The 24,790-nt window shown below is 44.8% G+C and overlaps 1 protein-coding gene across 3 annotated transcripts; it reads right to left on the minus strand.

Moving 5' to 3' along the window:
• Window positions 1-20: 20 nt before the first annotated feature.
• LOC137534522 (zinc finger protein 850-like) lies at window positions 21-24,790 on the minus strand. Of its 3 annotated transcripts, XM_068256059.1 has the most exons (3): window positions 17,615-17,931; window positions 12,188-12,277; window positions 21-6,465 (listed from the first exon to the last, which is right to left on the minus strand). In XM_068256059.1, the coding sequence occupies exons 1-3, from the start codon at window positions 17,616-17,618 to the stop codon at window positions 4,361-4,363; spliced, it is 2,199 nt and encodes a 732-aa protein (XP_068112160.1). In that variant the 5' UTR covers window positions 17,619-17,931; the 3' UTR covers window positions 21-4,360. The 3 variants fall into 3 exon arrangements, with proteins under 3 accessions (XP_068112160.1, XP_068112159.1, XP_068112161.1); XM_068256058.1 differs by lacking the exons at window positions 12,188-12,277; window positions 17,615-17,931 and adding an exon at window positions 24,577-24,790; XM_068256060.1 differs by lacking the exon at window positions 12,188-12,277.

Raw genomic sequence — 24,790 nt, forward strand, 5'->3', positions numbered from 1 at the left:
AAGTCCACATGAACTGCTGGTATAAACACACCTTTTCAGAAAGGCCTCGGAAGCTTTATTATTATTATTTTTTATTTATATAGCGCCAACATTTTTCGTAGCATACGAAAGATTTGTACATAGTACAAAACAAATATTGGGGAACAAATATACATGAGAAATTCAAGACACTGTACAGTCATGATATTCAATAGTAGAAATACAAATAGATACATAGTTGGGGCTTGTTCACACTAGGGGCGTTTTCGGCCTTTTTTCAAGCGCAGGCCATTTTCAAAATCTCCCACAAAACACTTGTGCAATGAATCTCTATGAGAAGGTTCGTATCAGCGCGTTTCATCCGCTTTGTGCTCTGCAAAGCGCTTCCTGCACCATTTTTGGAGAGATTTTGCTCTAAGGCTCTGTTTACATCTAAAATTGAAATCGCAAGCATTTTGCGATTTTGTGCGTAATTATTTTAGCGCCTCCTGGCATTTGCCTGCACGCTGAGTTTTTTTACAACACTTTTCTAAACTGCTTTCGCAGAGCGATTTTTTTTAATTCACTCCCTGACGCAAGTCAGGAAGTGGACGCTATGACCCAGAAATGTATCGATACAATGTATTTATTCTTAAAATTGCGAATGCAATCGCCGCACAAACCGATTTTGTGAAAGTTTAGCGCTCTTCCTATACCTTCAATTAGAGCAAAATTGCCCCAGAAATGGTACAGGAGACCGCTTTGTGGAGTGCAAAGTGAAAGAAACACGCTGATATTGAACCTTCTCATGGAAATTAATTGCAGAAGCGTTTTGTGGGCGATTTTAAAAATCGCCTGTGCTTGAAAAAAGGCTGAAAACGCCCTAGATGTGAATGAGCCCTCACGGAAGGTTTAGGAAGAGCGCTGAACTCTCACAAAATCGCTTTATGCGGTGATTGCGTTTGCATTTTTAAGAATAAATACATTGTATTTATTATTTTCCGGGTCAAAGAGTTCACTTCCTGACTAACGTCAGCAAGTGAAAAAACGCTCTGTAAAAGCGATTACAAATTTGCTTTGCACAAAATTGTAGCGCGCAGTGGAGAGCCGGGATGGGGGAAAAGTGCGCACAAAATCGAAAATCTCTGCATTCAGCAATTTCGTTTTTAGATGTGAACAGAGCCTTAGGGCTGGTTCAGACGGACATCTGCGTAGCGTCGCGTCTGGGGGCGTTGCGGCGGCTGCGCGGTCAGGCTTTCAGTAGCCTTCGGTCGCGTCGTGATGCGGTCGCGTTTTTTTTTTCCGTAGGGGAACATTAGCCGTCGCGGTTGGCCGCTCCCTGGAAGCTACATGTTGCTTCCAGGGGCAGCCCGAACGCTCGCGAAAATCGGGACCCGAACGCCGCGTTCGGGTAAAAGCGCGCAAAAGCTCGGTGTAAACGCTCCCATTCACTTGAATGGGAACGTTTACCGCGACGGTCCGAACGCTTGCGGTAAACGCTCCGCAAGCGTCCGTCTGAACCAGCCCTTAATGTGTAGTTTGCAATATCTCCAAAGTTGGTACATGTTCATATGGTAAATTATGTTAGAGATGTTTTAACAACACTAAGCAAGAGGCAACACACCATGGTCCATGAACACCAAGGAGCTCTCCAAACATTCAGGGACAAAGTTGTTGAGAGTTACAAATCAGAGTTGGGTTATACAAAAATATCCAAAGCTTTGAATATCCCCTGGGCACCATCAAATCCATCTTCTTCAAATGGAAAGAACATGGTACCACATCAAACCTGCCAAGAGAGGGCCACAGACCGAGCGAGGAGCGCCTTAATCAAGAGAGGCAGCACAAAGACCAAAGGTAACCATGCAGGAGTTGCAGAGTTCCACACCAGAGACAGGAGTTTCTGTCCTTAGGACCACAATAAGCCGTACATGCCATAGAGCTGGGCCTAATAGAAGAGTGGCCAGAAAAAAAGCTATTTTACTCAGCGTTAAAAATAAGAAGACATGTTCTGAGTTTGCCAAAAGGCACGTAGTGGGAAGTTGCTCTGGTCTGATGAGACAAGGTGCGTATACACGTCCAACTTATGCCTGATTTCTATAAACCGGTCTTTTGAACGGCTTGAAGTTCAAACAACAAGTCGTTCAGACGTCATGTATACACTGACCAACAAGTCATTTGATGTGCTAATTTACATGTCGTTTAACCAACTTGATAATAGACAGATAGAATAATGGACTAGATTAAATGACTGGTCAAACGACTTGTTGCTTGAATGTGTGAAACTGATAGACTTTCAAAAAACAAGTCGTTTGTACACATGTACGGACCTAACTGTCGTTTAAACGACAGTTAGTCCACGGATCCGCCGAGAGAATCAGTCAAAACTGCTGCTATCAATCTAACGATCGAACGTACACATGGCCAACTATCGTTTAAACGACCGGTTTGAACGACAAATTCGGAAAAATCAGACTTGTGTACATACCTTTATGCCTGGTACACACTATGCAATTTCCCATCAGATACTGTAGATGAGACAAATTCATTATTTCTCACAGGTCCAATCTCATTTTCAATTGTTTTTCAGATCAATTTTGTATAAAAGTGATTGGAAAATCGATCAGAAATCAGATCGGACCTGTCGAAAATAATCGATCCCACATGTCTAACTGACAGAAAACTGCATGGTATATAGCAGGCATAAAATTGAACTTTTCAGCCACCAAGGAAAGTGCTATGTCTGACGCAAACACAATATATCCCATCACCCTAGGAACACCATCGCTACAGTGAAACATGTCGGTGGCGGCATCATGCTGTGGGGATGTTTTTAAGCAGTAGGGACTGGGAGACTGATTGATTTTCAAGGGAAAGATGGATGGTGAGGAATAGAGGGATATTCCTGAGCAAAACCAGTCAGTATGCCAGTGATTTCAGACTGAAACGGAGGTTTGTCTTCCAGCAGTACAATGACCTAAAGCATACTGGTAAACCAACACTCCAGTAGTTTAAGGGGAAACATTTAAATGTGTTGGTATGGCCTAGTCAAAATGCAGACCTCAATCCAACAGAGAATCTGTGGTCAGACATGAACATTGCTATTCACAAGCGAAAACCATCCAACTAGAAGGAGTTGGAATGAGGTTTGTCTCGAGGAATGGGCAATAATCTCAGTGGCAAACTCAAAGAAACATATCCAAAGTGACTTGCAGCTGTAATTGCCACAAAGGGTGGCTCCGCACAGTACTGACTTGGGTCTTGGGTGGTGGTCGGGTTGAATACTTATGCACGCACAAGTTTTTTCTTATGAAATGGTGCAAACTCTCAAACAATCCATTTTAATTCCAAGTTGTGAGGCAACAAAACATGGAGAATGCTAAGAGGGGAGGGGGGATACTTTTGCAAGGCATTGCACCTAGGGATGGTTGCTGGATTCCGCGGAATTGTAAATTCCGTGATTCCGACTCCGATATGACGGAACGGAATTGCTATAGCTCTAAAATGGAATTCCACGGAATTCAAATTTATTTCCTCACCTAACTAATTTCTACCTGATTCCCTTCCTTTCTGCCTCCCTCCTGGGTCTCATCTTCCAGGGAATTGTATTTCAAAAGCCAGCTTACATACCGTGGCTGGGAATTGAACCCAGGTCTCAGTGTGTGGTAGGTAACTCACTTAACCACTATACCCCCACCAACACTACATTCTAAAGCCAGCCTAGCATGTACCATTATGATCAAGCCAAGAGAAAAATTAGCTTGCTTAAGGATTTGTAGCATGTCAAAAGCAAACTCACATTGGCTGGGAATAGAAGGCAGGTCTGAGTGTGTGGTAGGTAACTCACTTAACCACTATACCACCACCAACACTACATGCTGAAGCCAGCCTAGCATGTACCATTATGATATATCCAAGAGAAAAATTAGCTTGCTTAAGGATTTGTAGCATGTCAAAAGCCAATTCACATTGGCCGGGAATTGAACCCAGGTCTAGTGCTCGGTAGGCTGCTATCCTAACCATTATACCACCAACACAACACACTACAATGCTACATGCTGAAGCCAGCCTAGCATGTACCATTGTGATATACCCAAGAGAAAAATGAGCTCTCTCTCTCTCTCTAGGACTTGATGCCATTGAACTGAATTTTCAGCTTAAAACCATCAACAGATACCGGCAGAATTTCACAGGCAATTTCGGAATTCCACCAAATTGGAGGGGGTCAGGAGACATTTGGAAATGTAATTCAGGTTTATTTTAAAATAAGCATTTCTAAACAACACATCACATTTTCATTTTTACAACCTCCAAGTACAAAGTTACCCCTCCCATCCCAAACATTGCTGTGGCTAGAAGGACTGTCCATGTCTATTTGGTGCATGTCCTAGACTTTTTACAGTTATGAGTCAAGAGCTGTGTGTTTTTTCTCGTGATTTCGAAGGCTCCCACTATCCCGGAAACATTTTCCACACTCCCGACACTCATATGGTTTTTCTCCAGTGTGGATCCGATGATGTATGTCCAGACATATCTTATCATTAAAGGTTTTGCCACACTCCAGACAAGGAATAGATCTCTCATCGATGTGCCTCATCCTGTGCTTGATACAATTAGATTTTATAGAAAATCTCTTCCCACATTCAGAGCAGGCAAAAGGTTTCTCCCCAGTGTGGTTTTTCTGGTGTAGGATGAGGTTTCTTTTATCTTTGTAGGCCTGACCACATTCAGTGCACACAAAAGGTTTCTCACCAGTGTGGATCCTCTGATGAGACTCAAGTTCCTTGTTTCGTTTGAAACCTTTCCCACACTCTGAACACTCAAAAGGCTTATCTTCTGTGTGAATTATTTTGTGCTTTTCCAAATTGCCATTGTCAGCAAAAGACTTGCCACATATGGGGCAAGAGTATGGCTTTACTCCAGTGTGGATTCTCTGGTGAGTGACCAGATGTGCTTTTATTTTAAAACCTTTCCCACACTCTGAACAACTGAAAGGTTTCTCTCCAGTGTGGACTCTCATATGGTTTATGAATTTTGATTTATGTAAACAACATATTCCACATTCAGGGCATTGAAATGGTATCTGGGCCTTATTTTTGTGCCTGGATGCTTGTGTATGAGTAGTAGAGAGGTGATGATGTAGGTTTCTCTTACTATGAAACTTCTTCCCACACTCTGAGCAGGCCAAGTGTTTGTTACCTGTGTGAATGAGCATATGCCTTCTCATTAAGTATTTTGCAGCAAAACATTTCCCACATTCTGCACATGGAAACGGTTTGTCTCCTGCGTGATTTCTCTCATGTACTCGAAGACCAAATATAGTGGATAACCACTTCCCACATTCACGGCACTGAAATTGTTTATCTCCTGTGTGACTTCTCTCATGAATTAAAAGAGCAGATTTGCTTGAAAACCTTTTCCCACATTCACGACAGTCAAGTGATTTCTTTCCCTTGTGACTTCTCACATGTACATAAAGGCCAGATGTAGTGGAAAACACCTTCCCACACTCGGGGCACTCAAACTTTTTCTCTGCTGTGTGAGTTGTCTCATGTTTAAGGAGCTCAGACTTCAAGAGAAACTTTTCACCACATTCACAACACTCAAACAGTTTTTCTCCTGTGTGAGTTCTCTCGTGTACATGAAGACCAGCCTTTGTGGAAAACTCCTTCTTACATTCACGACACACTTGTATTGTCTCTATCATATGATCTTTTTCATGTTGATCAAGGTGACTTTTAAGGCGGAAACCTTCTCCACATTTGGAACACTTAAAGTGTGTGTCATTGCTATGGATTGTCTGGTGCCTGGTGAGATGACCCTTTGAAGAGAAACATTTCGCACACTCAGGGCACTCATGTGGCTTCTCTCCGGTATGAACAATATGGTGACGATCTAGTTGGCCTCTGGTGGGGAAACTTTTACTGCACTCAGAGCATGAAAATAGTTTGACTTTCATGTGGGACCGTTTATGTCTACGGAGCATGTTATTTGCAGCATATCTTTTCCCACACTCTGTACACTGGAAAGGCCTTTCTCCTGTATGATACCTCTGGTGGGTTATAAGCTCTGATTTATGATGAAACCCCTTTCCACACTCATCACAATGAAGAGGCTTCACCCCAGTGTGGATATGCTGATGACTCTGAAGAGCTTGTTTTTGAGTGAAACATTTCCCACACTCTGAACATTCATAGGGCTTCTCTCCTGTATGAACCCTCTGGTGGATTGTTAGTTGGGATCTACTTATGAAGTGTTTCCCACACTCATCACAGGATAACTTTGGCTTTCCGTTGGATGTTGTCTTTTGCTCCTCTGTGTCAGAGTGGGAGTCCAGCTCATCATTAGAGGGGTTGTACTCTGACTCATTGCTGCTGTCACCCTGTTCATCTGATGTCACTAATCTGTCATCTGTCACGTTCTGCTCTTCTAGTTCCTGGTCACCAGGGATGGAATCTGTCATGATGCCTGTTTTCTTGGAAGTTCTTTTGGAACGTGTAACAACCGCTGTAACAGAAGAAAAAACAAATCATTTATCACATACAGCACAACTCTCTATAAGATCTGCTTTTCCTTTTTGTTTCCTCGCTACTTTTATTGCAGTGTGTGCAGCTGTTGGGCATTTTAGAGTACAACCACCAAACCCAACTTTTCAAATTTAATTTGATGCATCAAAGTTAAACTTTTTAAATCTCAATGACAATTGTATAAATGAAGCCAGCAGTGAAAGTCTGTGGAAAAACACGTATTTTCCCCCTCTTTTTGGTATAGCTTGTCCTAGTGAACTAGTAGTTTGCCCTACTATTTAAAGGACAACTGAAGGGATAGTGATATGGAGGCTATTTATTTCCTTTTAAGCAGCACCAGTTTCCTGGCTGTCCTGCTGATCCTCTGCTTCTAATACTTTTAGCTATAGACCCCGAACATGCATGCAGAAGATCATTTGTATCTTATATTATTGTCAAATCTGTCACTGCTTGTGTTTAGTGTTATTCAGACACTATTGCAGCCAAAGAGATCAGCAGGCCTGCTAGGCAACTTGCATAGATTAAAAGGAAATAATTATGGCAGCCTCCATATTCTTCTCACGTCACTTGTCCTTTAGATATTACCTTGGGGTCCAGCTGACCTTTCCGTGGGATCTAGTGACCCCCCCCCCTGTTTATTAGTGTTATTATTCTTATTGATTTTTGAAGTGCCAACATATTCTGTGGTGCTGTACAAAGAAAGAAACAAACATGGGATACATAATAATACAGACAATGGTATATACCAATGTACAAAATACAAATCTGGTACAAAGTACAGAATCAATAACAAATACAGAACTGGTAATTACAGTGACAAAAATAACATTAATAAAATGTATAACAAATTCCAAGACACAAATGGGTGAAAGAGCCCTGCCCTTGTGAGCTTACAATTAAAATATATTGTTCCCGTGTAGTCTAGTTATCAGGGGGATCACTACCTTCTACTTTACGGTAGGCCCTGATAGTCTAGTGGTCCCGTCCTTCCCCTTTAAGGAATTTTTGGTTGTCTAATGTACCCCCTTTTCCTCACATCTCTCCCTGGTAGTCTAGTGCCCCCCCCCCCCTCCCCCAATAGCTTTCCGTAGTAGTCTAGCGGTCCACCCCCCTTCCAGGGATTCCCTGGCAGTCTAGTGGTGCCACCACTTCCCCTTTTAAGGATTTTGTGGTGGTCTAGTGGTACCACCATCCACTTTCAGGGTCCCCTGATAGTCTAGTGCTATCCTCTTTCCATTTAAGCATTAGTCTAGTGGTACCTAGGGCCAGGCCGAGGCAGAGGGGAGAGAGGCTCCAGCCTCGGCGCAGTGTAGGAGGGGGCGCACAACAATTGTGTTTGAAGCAGAGAGAAATAAGAAAAGGGGATACATGGCTATGGCTGCAAGCCAGATAACTAGATATTAAGGTGTTGGGGGTGTTAGGAGCCTTGTGAGGCTTCTTAGTCTAATAGCAATCAATGTGTGATGGCTGGGGTGGGAAGGATGGAGGGGCGCACTTTGGTGTTTCAGCCTTGGGTGCTGGAGGACCGTGTCCCGGCTCTGGTGGTACCTCCTTCTCCTTTAACGGACCCCTGGTAGTATGGTAGTGTCCCTCTTATCCCTGGTAGTCTTGTTCTGTCCCTCTGGTATCCGTCCTTGCAGAGATCGGCAGCAGGAAGCAGCTGTGTAAGTAAATATCCACCCTCCTGGATCCTGCAGCAGTTGTCTCTCTCTTCCTCTTTCTCCTACCGCCACCCTCTAGTGTCCACAAATGCCAAGTCCCGGCTGATGATGTCATCAAGCCACGGCCAAGTAAATGCACATACAAGAGTCCGATGGACAAGGGAGAGGAGGAGAGAGCTGTTTAGTGCAGGAACAAGGAGGGTAAGTGACCTACAGTGACTTACATCAGCTTCTAGCTGCTGATCGGTGCTGGATGGGGGTGTGTCAGGGGGGTGGATAAGGAGTACAGGCGCATGCTAACATGTGAGCTGTGCTCATCAAAACACACAGACTAATATTCACATTGTTCTGGCAAATCAGGAGCCACAAGCAGCGTGAATATACCAGCAGCTCATAAGGAAGTGGTCTTAGTTGGCTGAACAAGGTCATTCAGCCCCTGTAGCCTTACAGGTTCCTTGGCTTCCTCCCGATCCACTCCGTTGTGCCGCCTTGCCTTTCCAACTGGACCAGTCACGCGATATTGTGCAAAGACTACAATGAACATATGCAGAGCGCTCCAAGCTACATGAATGTGATCCAGGAGACATGCAGCTGAGTTCGTGCATGCGCAGTCGGCAATCTTTAGGATGGGCACAACAGAGTGGATCTGGAGGAAACCGATGGTCTGAAAGAAGCTCCAGGTAAGTAAATAAAACTTGTTTCCCTCATCTCAGGTTTACTTTAAAGTGTAGTGCTGGGAGATGAAAGTGCTGGCACTGCTGTGTAGCGTGCGGTGATGGGAGAAGGGGGGTTAAAGAGACTTCTGGTACAACAGCAATCTTTACAGTGTGCTCAGGCTGCAGTCAAATCTGTACAATCCAAAGAGAGGAAAGAGAACGCCGGCACTGCTGTCAACTGCTTTATTGTGATTTCAAATAATTACATCATGCTGATGAATACAGTGAAAATAAAGAAATCTGCATTTAAAGGGGGCTTAGATGCTTTCCTTGCGTTGAAAGACATCCATGGCTACAATTACTAGGTAATGCCCAGTGGTTTTGATCCAGGGATTTTATCTGATTGCCATCTGGAGTCAGGAAGGATTTTTTTTCCCTTTTGGGGCTAATTGGGCCATGCCTTGTGGGGGTTTTTCGCCTTCCTCTGGATCAACAGGGATATGTGAGGGAGCAGGCTGGTGTTGTACTTTTTGTTTTTCTCTGGTTGAACTCGATGGATGTATGTCTTTTTTCAACCCAAATAACTATGTAGCACTACTTAAGATAAAAGGTACCTAGAACCCCAGGGACTGAACAAAATATAAAGAAACAACCAGGAGCCAATAGTGCAGACTGCAAGACACAAGTATACAGGGCCGGTTCTAGACTTCTTGCTGCCTGAGGCAAACTTGTGAGTATGCGCCTCCCTGAATTTGGAATGATCGCACAGCAATGCTCTCATATGACATGCTGCAGCTCAACACAATAACACACTGTGTGACTGTGAGTCTGTGACAAACAAACTGCTCACCCTCAGCCACTCCATTCCTCCTCAGTCAGGACAGCAGTGTCAGCTCCTCCCTGCTGCTGTGCAAGTCAAATGAAACACTGCTGCTCTCCTACCTCCCACCTCCTCACTCACTGTCAGACTCCTCACACAGCACAACAAGCTGCTTTTCCCCAATGATGACCTCTTCACCTCGCTCTCCTCTCACTTCCCCTCCTACTCTGACTGCATGCTGTAAGTGTAAACACAGTAAAAACATGCTGCCCCTGTAATCTCTGCCAGCTGATGCAAATGTTTCACCTTGCTTCATGAGAGAACCGGCCCTGCAAGTACATTTTCAGACAATAAAAGGGTACTCACACTTTCCAGGTTGCCACAGTTTAGCAAAAACCATATACGCTTGGTGGGGAATAACTGCCCCCACTTGGATTTGTGCTACAACCTTGACAGTCGTTCTCCTAGATCTAGTAGTCTTTATAAAGCATTAAAACAAGCTTTTATATATGTATGTATTTTATTTCCAGGTATGTTGTTGTGCTGCTATTGACCTGAACAATTAGGGGACACCTCTGAAATGCCTTGTCCTGTTTTTGTATGCAATAAGAATATCAGTCCTACAGTTGGCTGATGGTGTAATGGTTAAGGGTTCTGCCTCTGACACAGGAGACCTGGGTTCGAATCTCGGCTCTGCCTGTTCAGTAAGCCAGCATTCAGTAGGAGACCTTTGGCAAGTCTCCCTTACACTGCTACTGCCAATAGAGCGCGCCCTAGCGGCTGCTGCTCTGCTCTGGCGCTTTGAGTCCGCAAGGAGAAAAGCGCAATATAAATGTTATTTGTCTTGTCTTGTCTATATGCTTGGCTGATTCTTCAGCAGATGTGAGCCTTCCATTTTCCTGCTTCTTAACCACTTGAGGACCATGGTCTTAAACCCCCCTAGTGACCAGGCCATTTTTTACAATTAAAGCCAATGCAGCTTTAAAGTGGACCCAAATTAAAAATACAAGATTTCAGAAATAAAATCTATTTTCTAAATTATAATAATAAATAGCAGCCTTTTTTCAGCTGCATGATGACAAATATAAAATATTTTACATTTATTGGAGGAACCCCTCCCTTCCTTTCATATTGTTGGGACAGAATCCGGCAAACTGGTGGAGTAGGTGGTGTCCGGCAAAGGAGGAATTGCTAATGGCTGCCACCTGTATAACCCTAGTAATGAAAAGAGAAGGGTGAAAAGCATGCACTGAAATTATCATAGGCTTGAAGGAGTGTTTATTTATCTTTGTATGTGTCAGAGTGCTGCAACTAAATATTTTGAATTAAAAGGATGTTTGGTTTGGGTCCGCTTTAAGGGCTTGCTGCAGGGCAGCACAACTCAGCACACAAGTGATCCCCCCCCTTTTCTGCCCACCAACAGAGCTCTCTGTTGGTGGGCTATGATCGCTTCCAGGATGTTTGTTTTTTTTAATAAATATTTATGTCTTTATTTTTGTAATAAAAATGCGTAATTTTATTTTTTTTAAATCCCACCCTCCCTCCCCCATCAGCCAATCAGCGCGGTCAGCTGTCATAGCTTTAGCCTATGACAGCGGATCGTTTCCCTGCCCCCCAGAGGGACACACGGCTGTCCCTAGTATAGCACTGCCATAGATTGCAGCGCTGTACTGAGTAAGTAGACGGTGGTTTTGCCGTCTAACAGTCTCCTAGCGGCGATCGTTACTGGGTGACTGATGGCGGAGCGGAGCTGTGGAGATGCAATCTCCTGCAGAACACGCCCCAGGACTGCACTCGATCAGCGTTAGGAAGTCCTGGGGCTGCCTTTATAAAGAAGCCACACAAACAAGTTGTATGGCATCAAAGAATTACCTGACGTTTAATGGGAAAGCAGGGATTATATAGCTAATATTGAGTGAGGTAAACATGATTCTACTGCGCAAGTGCACAAGGGTTATACAAGTATAAGCATACATATGTAGCATTACAGTTTCCAGGGGGGCCAGGTGCCATATGTAAAGGAAAGATATAAAATAACACATTTATGCTAATTGCTTGTAGCTGAGGAAGTTTGTGATAGATAAGACTAAAATACATTCTGTGGTTAGGGATTTTCAGGTCGTCATGACATTTCATGCTGCTCATTATCAAAACATCAAGAGGGGAATTTCCACATAGTTGATGAGTGAAACTAAATATTAATGCTGAGGAAGAGAGGAGGCGGGGCTGGCACTGCACTTAAACATTTATTTGCATCATAAACAAGTATAAAAAACAAGCACTCACAGTCCAGTTTACAGGCGATGCTGACAGCGGTGGGCGCCAGGTCTGTGGTCCTCCGCAGACCACCGTTTTGCACCGCTGGTGCTTTCTCTCTGTGTTGGAGGGGATCCCCTCCAATGCAGTGAGCAAGCGCCAGCGGCGCGGACTGTGAGTGCTTGTTTTTTATTCTTGTTTATGACACATATAAATCTTTACGCGCAGTGCCAGCCCCGCCTCCTCTCTTCCTCAGCATTTATGCATATGTCTATGTGGCTTGAGCACGCCAATTGAAAGATTTTGTACCCTCATCCATCCATGGTTCCAATACAGGCTGGCCCAGTCCTACACCGCAGAACCCTTTGAGTGCTGGAGTCATTTCCCTTTCCTTTCTACCTGTTGCAGAAACTAAATATTAAACCATGAACATTAGACATTGAATATAGACAATTTAGCTGACACAAAATGAATTAAGAGACAAAATGGATACCATGTAACTAAATGAGTAGACAAAATGGATCTCATGTAACCTTTAGCTGCATCTCATTGATGCCAGCGATCATTGACATGGGGATTTATATCAATGAATGGGAACTGCATTCCCATTCCATGATCTTGGGGCTAACAGGCGGCGGCGAGAACGCAGCAAACAGGAGCGCGCACAACGGTGATCACGGCGGGCGACGTATATCTATGCCTCTGTGTGCAAACTTAAAGAGGAACTGTTGCGAAAATCTTAAAATTTAAAACACATACAAATAAGAAGTACATTTCTCCCAGAGTAAAATTAGCCATAAATTACTTTTCTCCTATGTTCCTGCCACTTACAATAAGAAGTAGCAATCTGTCATTACCGACAGATTTTGGACTAGCCCATCTTCTCAAAGGGAGGTTCTCAGGGATTTCTTTATTTTTAAAAGCACTTAGTGAATGGTAGTTGCTCCGTCCAACTGTCAAAATAGTGTGCAGTGAACAGGGAGGCTGGCCAGCATCTTTGTATTAATCAATTTCAGGGAATGTCTTTATGAAGAATAAAAGCCATGCTGAGAATCCCCTATGGAGATATGGACTAGCCCAAAAACTGTCGGTAATGTCAGATTTCTACTACCTACTGTAAGTGACAGCAACATAGGAGAAAAGTAATTTATGGCTCATTTTAATCTGGAAGAAACGTACTTCTTATTTGTATGTGTTTTAAATGTTAAGATTTTCGCAACAGTTCCCCTTTAAGTCCTGCAGGGTGTAGATATACTGCCCCGGACAGGATAAGTGGTTAAAGTAAACCTGAACTGAGGTGAAAAATGTAGATACTCGCCTAAGAAGAGGCCTGTTGTCTGTGATGCAATGAGCCCCATTATACCGTATATACATCAAAAGACATCCATCTAGCAGATGGATCAGTGCAAAATTGCTGTCCGATATAACACAATGTATTAGGGACATATCCCTGAATAAAAACAATTAAAAGACTGTAGCACGTGAACCCAGGTTATATACTGTACTGTTACTCAGTGATATACATAATAGGGACCACAAAAATGAAAAACAATCAAGTATACATAACAACTGGACCCTAAGTAATGCATATATATGCATGAAATAGGTGCAATAGGCAACAAAAAAGCATCACTGGCGCCCCAGTGTTATCTGCTACTAAAACCGCCATACAGCACAGTCCCCAGTATCCGGCATCGGCGGGGATTGCCTGATGCCGGATACATATGCTTGCTGGATGCTTGAGCAACCAGCCAAAAAAAAGCACAAATCTCCCCCCCAGGTGCAGGCAGAATACTCACCGATCCTCCAGCTATGTCCAGCATGACCTCACCGGCTCCTAGCAGCATTCTGGCTTCCCCTGTGCATGGGAGCCGGAGTGCCCCATTAGGTCACGTGACACACTGACTTGTGTGCATGGATGCCAGAAGCTGCTAGGAGCGCGCAAGGTGATGCTGGACATTGCTGGAGGCTTGGTGAGTATGTTGTGGCAGTGCAAACCCCCCAGAACACCCCAAAACAGAGATCCCTGTTATCCTTTAGGCATACCGGTTAGTTGAGACTTCCGGTCGAGCGCTGTAATAACAGTGTAGGATATTTGGGAGCAGCCAGCTCCACCATAGACCGTAATAGGAATTACAGCTTTAGCGGCGCACACTGAGTAACTTTGGCGGTGTCAAAAGACGGAGCTGAAGTTACTTTGTAAATACTGTAATTTGACCTCCAGCAATAGCTGGAAGCCGAATTACATCTTTCCCCACTATCCTCGTGGACCTGGAGGGGGAGAGTAATTAACGCCGTCGGGAACTTGTGCAGCAGCAGGATAAGTCATATACTGGCTGTATCCGGCGCCCAAGTCTCCCGGTGGCGACTTCATATGTATGCACTTCCGGTTGCCTGCTTTCTGGATAACAGGGGACTCTGCTGTAATATGTAATACACCTGTAAAGTAAGCGGCAATGAGCCACATTCATCATAATTTTGATCAATTTGTGGAAAAAATGGACTGAAATTATGATCAGACTAGACAATAAATTTTGGTCCATTGTACATGGCAGGGGAGTGGAAGTAGATCGACGGCCCATAGCGTTGCACTGCATCAAAGAGTGCAATGCCGCAGTTTGATAGATTTTCAATAGATTTCATTGTAAAATCTATTGAAAATCTGTATGCTGCGTATGGGGGAATTGATCCAAGTCAGAAAGGAAATGAAAGGATTTTTTAATGTTTAAATGTATAGTATTGCATTGCAAAATGGATCTGAACTCTTGCACAGGACAGAAGGAAAACGGAGAGAAATGCACCCTGTATGTATTTCGAGAGTTTAGCCTGTCTAATTCCCCCTCATCTGTGGCTAATCACTAGTTATAATTTGATCTCTCCCCTGTGTCACCTGACTTCCATGGCAGATAAGCTCATTTGAAAGCACAGGATGTTAACAATATGTCTGCTTCCATGAAAGCAGGAAGTAGAAACTGTGCAGATTTATTTTAGGAAGGATTTGTATCAGCTGTAACGAAGAAATGTTTTTCTTTAAGGCTTCTTGCACACAGGGACGTTACAGGCGCACGTTAGTGCAGCCTGTAACGCTCCCCCAACGCACAGCAATGTAACACAAGTGGGCTGTTCACACTGCCCACGTTGCGTTACGTTGTAATGCAGCAAAGTGCTGCATGCTGTGCGTTCTATGCGGCTAAGCCGCGTTAGACTGTCTGCACATGCTCAGTCATGTTGGGGAGGAGGGGAGAGCGGCCGGGCACATGGCTAATTAATATTCACTGCACTCAGTGACGTGCAGTGTTTACTTCCTGGAGCGGCCGCTCTGTGCGGCGATTGGCCGGGCGGGACCACGTAATGCCGCATGCGTCCAAGAGTAAGCATCACGGCATCACGGACGCCAGAGTGAGCTGCACAACGCGGCTCACTCCGACGTCCACACCAGAGAGCACCAGGCATTGCGTTAGGGGCACGTTATGTGCTCTATAACGTCCCGTAAACGCAACGTCCTGGTGTGTAACTAGCCTTAAGGTTATGATGCTGTTGTGTATCTTTTAGAGCAGAGAGGAAGTTCTGAGTTCAAGTCCGGTTTGAGGCCAGAACACATGCCTGACTTAAGTCGGCTGAAGCAGTGGATAACGACCACCTTAGCCAATTATCAGGCATATGTACGGCAGTCCCCCGACCCCCAACCCGCGAGCGCTTGACCAGGCGGATCTACTCAACCCCAATGACGCCGATCCTATAGTTCGCCCTGCTCCCCCACCATGTGACATTACTCTGCTTGCCATTCCTCCATCGCTGTGTTGCGATGTGGGGGGGGGGGGGGGCATAGCAACACAGAGCTTTGTCAGCTACATAGCTTGTGTGCAGCCCAGCAATGTCGCCTGGCCAGATCCCCGACTGGTGACATCTGTCAGAGGTGAGTACGCACAGATTGAGACAATTTGAGCATGCCACACATGGCAAAGTATCTTGTGAGTTTCAGTGCTGATAATGTCTATTGTTATGTAAACACATCAGAGCCTGAATTGAATAGACTAGTCCTCGTGTTGTTTTGGGGTGAACAAAAACCAATTTCGTTGTGCAGTAATTTAGTTGTGATGCACAATGACAATAAAGTGCTTGAGTCTTGACATAGTTGTGCAACTGCAATATATAATTAAAGTGACACTGAAGTGAAAAGAACTTATGATATAATGAATTGTTTATGTAGTGCGGATAATTAATAGAACGTTAGTAGCAAAAGAAAAAAGTCTCAAATTTTATTTTCAGGTATATTGCTTTTTTTTTTATATATAACATTTCATCATTCTCTTATGTTTGCAGTATACAAACTACACTCTGCATTTTCAACTATGCAACAGAGTCAAGCTAATGAACCTTTGTACTTCACTGCAGTAAAATATATCTCTTTTACTGTTTCTTTGATGTATAAGTGCTTCAGAGAATAGCACTGCTCTCTGACTAAATTAGTCGGAGAGCTCAGAGAAGCTCTTGTGCATAGATAACAAGTGACGTTTCTTAACTCTTCCTGTATTGGATACAAAACGAGACATATCTTTACTACTAATGTTCTATTTCTTAGCTGTACTACACATACAATTCATTATAAGTTTATTTTCACTTCAGGTTCCCTTTAAAAGACCAGGAATGTATAATCAAAATAATGCATGGATCTCTAGATCCTTGGAAACAAGCCCAGGCATTTATATATATATGACATGATCATTAGTAAGAGATTCAAAAAAAAGAGATGTGCTTATTTTTGTAGCCCGATAGATAGCAGAGCAACATAGAAGAATTAATGAACAAAAATCAGACTTAAGCTTGGTACACACCTTCAATTTTGATTGGCCAAACACTGACCAATTTTACCACCTCCATGTAGTATGAGAGTTTACCTACACCATCTGTTCATAGCATTTAAAATCTGTTGGCCCTCATGCTACATGGAAATGGTCAAATCGGCCAATGGAAAGGTGTCTACTAGGCTTTAACATACACTTGCCATACACTTATAGATTGCCACCTGATGTGGCAAAATGATCGATTTCTCTCTGAAAGGAATTCATTCAGGAAGGAACACACTGCACATCAATTTTCAATAGATTCTAGCATGTAATCTATTGAAAATCGATTAAATTGCAACATTGCACTGTTTAATACAGTGCAATGTCAACAGCACCGCGTTGCATGCTCCCTGCTCGACAGGAAGTACATCATTGGGATTCCCGGGTTTCCTCATTGTATTTCCGTTGTTCCGTGCATTCGCACTGCCACTAACATATTTAAAGCCCCTGCGTTGCCCATGGACTTACATTACTTCCACCACTGCTGCATCGCCGTGTAAGTCCAACAGTAAGACGCTGTTGCCTTTGTGATGGCTGATCTGGCACCTCTGACGCGACATGTGTGCCGGGCCCCATTGCCTTGCATTGTCGTTGAGTTAACCTGTGGTGAAACAGGGTAATGCAATGCCCGCTTGCAAGGCAAGTGTAAAAGGGGCCTGAAACTTTCTATGGATTTTTGGTCAAAATCGAATGACAATCGTTTGGGTGGAATCTAAGAGGGAAATCAACAAGTGTAGGGGCACCTTTAGAAAAGGAGGTTCAGAAGTTGATTGAAAAGATTGAGACAAAGATACGAAAAATGTTATCACACAATAAATACTTGAACAATAAATAAAGATGAACAATAAATGAAATGCAGAAAACATAGAAAATGTAAGAAAATAGTTACCCATTACACAGATCGTACCAAGCCTTCCTCTCCAACGTACCCAGGCCACCAGAAGGGACACCTTCCAAGTCTCTCCCTGAGTATTCTAGTAGACCCCACCCCCTAATCTACATCACTTCCTTTTCCCTACATTTTCTCTGATTGGAGTAATTGAACACCTCATATTCTTCTGAGTTTCAGGTTTTCCCAGGAAGTGGCACCTGAAGCTCAGACTATTGTTCTGATCTATAGTTTACCATGTGCATGGGAGGAGAAATGCCTGACAACTAAAATAGCATTAAACCTGCAGACAGCTTAGACCTGCACTTCAGTTTTGTCAGTCCTAGTCATATTTGATCACACTAGAAATCCTCCTCCTGTCCCCCCATACCACCTTATGTCGCTCCTCCAGTCCCCAATGTAAGCTTATACCCTATAATTAACGCTACAATACTACTGATAAGATGAAGATAGTTATATAAAAATGTAACGGTCTTATAGTTTAATCACTATTGGCATGCCAAGATTCTACCCACATGAATAATACACAGACACAAGCATGTCATGTATTGCAGAGAGAATGTTTATTGGGCGGAAAGGGAGTGATATATAAAGATCCAAACCACAAATCAGCACATGGGTAGAAAGTACCTATATTTCTTATTTCTGCAGAGCTACTTGTTGACAGGAAACTCTAGCAGGTGCAATGTACCCTGGCTGTATGCCCAGAACTGGTGGCGGGATGTTGTGGCATGGGCAGGGCCGGGCCGAGGCATAGGCTGGAGAGGCTCCAGCCTCAGGGCGCAGTGTAGGAGGGGGCGCAAAATTCATTCAGCTGTCATTCCTAATTGTGTTTGAAGCAGAAAGAAATAAGAAAAGGGGATACATGGCAGTGACTGCAAGTCAGATAACTAGAGATTAAGGTGTTGGGGAGGTTGTGGGCCCTGTGGCGCCTCTTAGTCTTATAGCAATCAGTGTGTGACGGCTGGTGTGGCAGGGATGGGGGGGCGCACTTTGGTGTCTCAGCCTTGGGTGCTGGAGGACCTTGTCCCGGCTCTGGGCATGGGTGAAGCAACGACTTGAGCTTGGTGGTTAGCTTCAAACTGAAATTTTTGAAATTACATCTTAATATCACAACTGAACTAAACATGTAATTTTCCTATAAGAGTATAAACGATATATGTATATGTAACATGAGACTACAATGCTAACTTAACTTTATATGGATGCCTGCATACAAGATGGCGTCTTTGGCCTTGTTAAGCACTTCTGCTAAGCCTTGTTGTATGAGCCTTGCCTGTTACTGCACTAGCGTACTACCTGGTATTATCTTAACACTACGATTACATTAATGTGTCAATAACTGCGTCCTATTTCTCTATGTGTTTATATATGTGTGAGCAAGCAAAAGAGATAACATTAAGTAAGAGTTAAGTAAAAACATACTACCTCTCCCTTCACCTAATACCGCCTTATGTGCCTCCTCCTGTCTCCCGTACGACTTTATATGCCTCCTTCTGTCCCCCGTATCACCTTATGTGCCTCCTCCTGTCCCCCTGTGCCTTCTCCTGTCCCCCGTACCACCTTATGTGCCTCCTTCTGTTCATCTAGGCCTCCTCCTGTCCCCCGTGCCATTGTATGTGCCTCCTCCTGTCCCCCGTACCCCCTTATGTCGCCCCTCCAGTCCCCCATAACACCTTATGTGCCTCCTCCCGTCCCCTGTATGACTTTATATGTCTCCTCCTGTCCCCAGTGCAACTTTATATGTTACATAGTTATTTGGGTTGAAAAAAGACATACGTCCATCGAGTTCAACCAAAGAACAAAGTACTCCTGTCCCTTGTATCACCTTATGTGCCTCCTCCTGTGCCGCTATGTGCCTCCCCCTTACCACTTTATATTCTTATTCTTGTCCCCCGTACCACCTTTTGTGCCTCCTCCTGTCCCCCATGCAACCTTATGTCACCCCTCCAGTCCCCCGTACCACCTTATGTTCTTTCTCTTGTCCCCCGTACCACCTTCTGTGCCTCCTCCTGTCCCCTGTACCACCTTATGTCACCCCTCCAGTCCCACATAACACCTTATGTGCCTCCTCCTGCCCTTTTGTTCCCCCTCTGTGGCACCTCTTGTCATTCTGTCTTTTTTTGTGTGTAAAATTAGACTTAGCTTAATTAAACTGAAAGAAACAAAATTAAACTTGAATTTTGCTCTGTTAGAGTCAGGATTAGCCCTAACGGCTGCTGCCATTTACAGAGAGCTGGGGCTGGCTGCTGGAAGGCAGAAGAAGCTTCTTTTGCGCTGCACAGATTGGCCCCAATTCATAAAGGGCTGTGCAAAAAAAAAATCAGGTTGTTAAAATACAGTATTCAGTATTTTTAGACTTTTGCTTGGTAATTCATAAGAATGTTCACAGGTGCAGTAGAGGTTTGGTAATTTACCGAAAAATGGACTTCAGTTCACAAAAACCTGTTAGGTAACAGCAGAAGAGTGTGGAGTTGTTGTTGTTCCATGCGGTGACAGCATTACAACAGTAAAAAGCATTCCCGACATCCCTTTGCCATGTACATGTTTGTTATACTGCCTCCGCTCCCTCTGAATCTGTGCATTAGTCTTTTTTAACATTTTATTGCCACAGCTTAGATGAGCTGCAAGAAACATTAAACGTGCCATGCTTAGGTGATTTCCTCACTTGCCCCTCTACATATTCAAAAAGGAACCTAAAGGGTTAAAAGTCTGAAGGGCTGCAGGGGAAACCTCTTTTTCTCTGCAATCTCTCTCTATCCTCTGCTGCTGGGGGGGGGCAGAAAAGCTTGTTCCTCCGGAGAAGCTATTGCATCTTATAAGCATCCAATCAGCGGGACTTGAAGGAGACAGGGGCTGTTTCTATTGGCTCTCTTCTTCTGTTAGCCATAGGTTAGCCCTCTCTGCTTCTGTGAGTCACGGCTCAGCACAGTCTCCGCACTGTTTCCGACACACCAGAGCTGCCGGTAATCACCACATATGTTTCTGAGCTTTACTGCATGTTCTAGTCTTTATGAATTGACATTTACTGACATGTGTTGAGGTATTTGCCGCACAAGGCGGTATTTTACCTCACTGCTTGGTAAATTCAGCTTTCCATGCGGTAACAGACTTTATGAAGTGACACTTACCTAACTGCTCGGTAAAATCACCTGTTTTCTGCATTACCCCATGCGGTGATGCTTTATGAATCAAGGCCATTGTGGGTTAAAGATTTCCCCTCTGATCTGTCACCCTGATAACAGTTAGGCCCCGTTCACACTTGCGGTTCGAGTTCGCAAGTGTCCAGGGTCCGGGTCCGGGGGCCGCAAAGAGACCAATAAAGTAGCCGGAGAAACTCACATGTGTATGTGCACTTCTTGATTGGCTTACAAGCAGCCTGCAGGCTCTATATAAGCAGCAGAGAACTGTTTGGGAAGTGAGTTTCTCCTGTGTGTTTGGTAAGTTTCAGAGCAGTTGGGGACAAGCTCCTGGGTGTGGCAGATCCAGGGCTTGGCTGCGCTCACATATGGTGTTGCATGCTGGTTCTGGGGCCCCGGGCAGTGAGAGTTCCTGGGGCCCCAGGCTGGCTTGTGCACCATTATTGTTTTTAAATTTTAATGTAGATTCCCATGCAGTTTAGTTAGGAGGGGGGCAGATGAGAGGGTATATCCTGCACGCTGGTGCCCCCTGCTGGCCATATAGCCATTGTCTATATGCAACTGAAACCCTCTCCTATGACTAGCTGAGTAGCTCAGCTTCTGTTTGAATCAATCACTGCAGACTAGGTGTCATGTGTATGTGCACTTCTTGATTGGCTTACAAGCAGCCTGCAGGCTCTATATAAGCAGCAGAGAACTGTTTGGGAAGTGAGTTTCTTCTGTGTGTTTGGTAAGTTTCAGAGCAGTTGGGGACAAGCTCCTGGGTGTGGCAGATCCAGGGCTTGGCTGCGCTCACATATGGTGTTGCATGCTGGTTCTGGGGCCCCGGGCAGTGAGAGTTCCTGGGGCCCCAGGCTGGCTTGTGCACCATTATTGTTTTTAAATTTTAATGTAGATTCCCATGCAGTTTAGTTAGGAGGGGGGCAGATGAGAGGGTATATCCTGCACGCTGGTGCCCCCTGCTGGCCATATAGCCATTGTCTATATGCAACTGAAACCCTCTCCTATGACTAGCTGAGTAGCTCAGCTTCTGTTTGAATCAATCACTGCAGACTAGGTGTCATGTGTATGTGCACTTCTTGATTGGCTTACAAGCAGCCTGCAGGCTCTATATAAGCAGCAGAGAACTGTTTGGGAAGTGAGTTTCTCCTGTGTGTTTGGTAAGTTTCAGAGCAGTTGGGGACAAGCTCCTGGGTGTGGCAGATCCAGGGCTTGGCTGCGCTCACATATGGTGTTGCATGCTGGTTCTGGGGCCCCGGGCAGTGAGAGTTCCTGGGGCCCCAGGCTGGCTTGTGCACCATTATTGTTTTTAAATTTTAATGTAGATTCCCATGCAGTTTAGTTAGGAGGGGGGCAGATGAGAGGGTATATCCTGCACGCTGGTGCCCCCTGCTGGCCATATAGCCATTGTCTATATGCAACTGAAACCCTCTCCTATGACTAGCTGAGTAGCTCAGCTTCTGTTTGAATCAATCACTGCAGACTAGGTGTCATGTGTATGTGCACTTCTTGATTGGCTTACAAGCAGCCTGCAGGCTCTATATAAGCAGCAGAGAACTGTTTGGGAAGTGAGTTTCTCCTGTGTGTTTGGTAAGTTTCAGAGCAGTTGGGGACAAGCTCCTGGGTGTGGCAGATCCAGGGCTTGGCTGCGCTCACATATGGTGTTGCATGCTGGTTCTGGGGCCCCGGGCAGTGAGAGTTCCTGGGGCCCCAGGCTGGCTTGTGCACCATTATTGTTTTTAAATTTTAATGTAGATTCCCATGCAGTTTAGTTAGGAGGGGGGCAGATGAGAGGGTATATCCTGCACGCTGGTGCCCCCTGCTGGCCATATAGCCATTGTCTATATGCAACTGAAACCCTCTCCTATGACTAGCTGAGTAGCTCAGCTTCTGTTTGAATCAATCACTGCAGACTAGGTGTCATGTGTATGTGCACTTCTTGATTGGCTTACAAGCAGCCTGCAGGCTCTATATAAGCAGCAGAGAACTGTTTGGGAAGTGAGTTTCTCCTGTGTGTTTGGTAAGTTTCAGAGCAGTTGGGGACAAGCTCCTGGGTGTGGCAGATCCAGGGCTTGGCTGCACTCACATATGGTGTTGCATGCTGGTTCTGGGGCCCCGGGCAGTGAGAGTTCCTGGGGCCCCAGGCTGGCTTGTGCACCATTATTGTTTTTAAATTTCAATAAAGTAGCCGGAACTAGATACATTGCAGTTCCAGAAAGGCACCGCAAGCATGGGGGATACCGGCGTGTAGTCCGGGCCCCCCAAGTGGCATAGGACCGGTGCTGGAAGCATCCGGTCCTATTGCCAGTGTGATGAGAAACATCCGTTTCTCATTGCACAGCATGGCCGCATGCGAAGGGTCAGGATCCGGCCCGGGTCCACAGCCGCACCATGTTGGAAAAAAGCCGGATCGTCCCGGAGCTGCGTTCCCGCATCGGATCCGGACGGTCGCACGAGTGTGAATGGATACATTGATTAACAATGTATCCATCCAGGGCCGGGCCGAGGCATAGGCTGGAGAGGCTCCAGCCTCAGGGCGCAGTGTAAGAGGGGGCGCAGAATTCATTCAGCTGTCATTCCTTATTGTGTTTGAGGCAGAAAGAAATAAGAAAAGGGGATACATGGCAGTGACTGCAAGCCAGATAACTACATGTTAAGGTGTTGAGGAGGTTGTGGGCCCTGTGGTGCCTCTTAGTCTAATAGCAATCAGCGTGTGATGGCTGGGGTGGCAGGATTGGAGGGGCGCACTTTGGGGTCTCAGCCTTGGGTGCTGAAGGACCTTGTCCCAGCTCTGTATCCATTCACCATCCGCTGTGTACGGAGCGTTCCGGGTCCGGGAAAGCCGGACCTGGAACGCTAATGTGAACCGGGCCTTACTGGCTTACTTACGTCTATTTTATCTTTTACAGTTAGCCAATTAATTGTACCCTGATTCAAAAGTTAACATGGCACAAAGCATACATGCAAAAGATCGCCCGGAAAGTTTGGCGCCCAGAAATAGCCAATAGTAGAATATCGTTAAATTTACTGATACTCTACTTTTTTAAAGTGCCAATAACGACAGTAAAATTCCGGTACTATTTACAGCTAAACCTAACCCTATTCTCAAACAGAACCCTCCTCTTCTCTATATATAAAGACAAGGCATCCATATTGGAACTAAACAATAAAAGTCGAATGTTTCCAAAACTTGCAGCTAGAATAATCAAATATACTTTTACTGAGGAACAAATCCAATTAAAACCAAGTAAAACAAACAACACAATAGCATGTGAGGGGTCCAATCAGTATTATATCAAATCACAGTACAAAGTTCATGACTCAATGTACAGGTAGGTAATAAGCCAATATAAAAGCACTCCTGCTTTAATAAGCATGTTAAATAAACATCATAAATTCAGCCCCTGGCAATCTATGTAAGTAAATAAGACATCCTGTATAATTGAGTAATGTCCCTTTAAAACTTGCCAAGCTTGCATATAAATCGAGCATTAAAGTGAAAAAGCACTATTACCTGTCAGTGAATAGTAGATGACCAGGAAACTCCCTCCTGCTGTGCCCCTCTACACCTATCATGGTCGCCTGCTTTGTCAATATCCCTCTTCTGATCTGATGCCTAACCCTAGCCATCCCCACTTCGATGCCTGACCTTGACCATCAGCCCCACTAATTCAGCCCCCCCCCCCCCCCCCCCCCCCATACACACACACACATAGCAAGCACTCACTATTTGTAGCTGCATTTTGCAGCGCTTGGTACAAGACACCACTTCCACCCCCTCCAATATTGTCCCAGTTAGCTGTGCAGCCTCAGTCTACTCACCAGTGGGCTGTGAGCTGCCTGTCTGCTCTCCTGTCCTCTCCAGCTCTTTTCCTGCAGATAGAATGTAACTTGTATCTGCTCCTTCCTGCTGGCACACCGTCACCTTCACACTGCGCACTCCTCTCATCTCAGACCTGCACAGCAATATACTGCTCAGAGATGTATAACCTGTGGGGCCAGGCAGAGATCTGCACACACAGCCTGCTCTGTGATA

The sequence above is a fragment of the Hyperolius riggenbachi genome, chromosome 10, assembly GCF_040937935.1.
Source record: "Hyperolius riggenbachi isolate aHypRig1 chromosome 10, aHypRig1.pri, whole genome shotgun sequence".
NCBI classification, from domain to species: Eukaryota; Metazoa; Chordata; class Amphibia; order Anura; family Hyperoliidae; genus Hyperolius; species Hyperolius riggenbachi.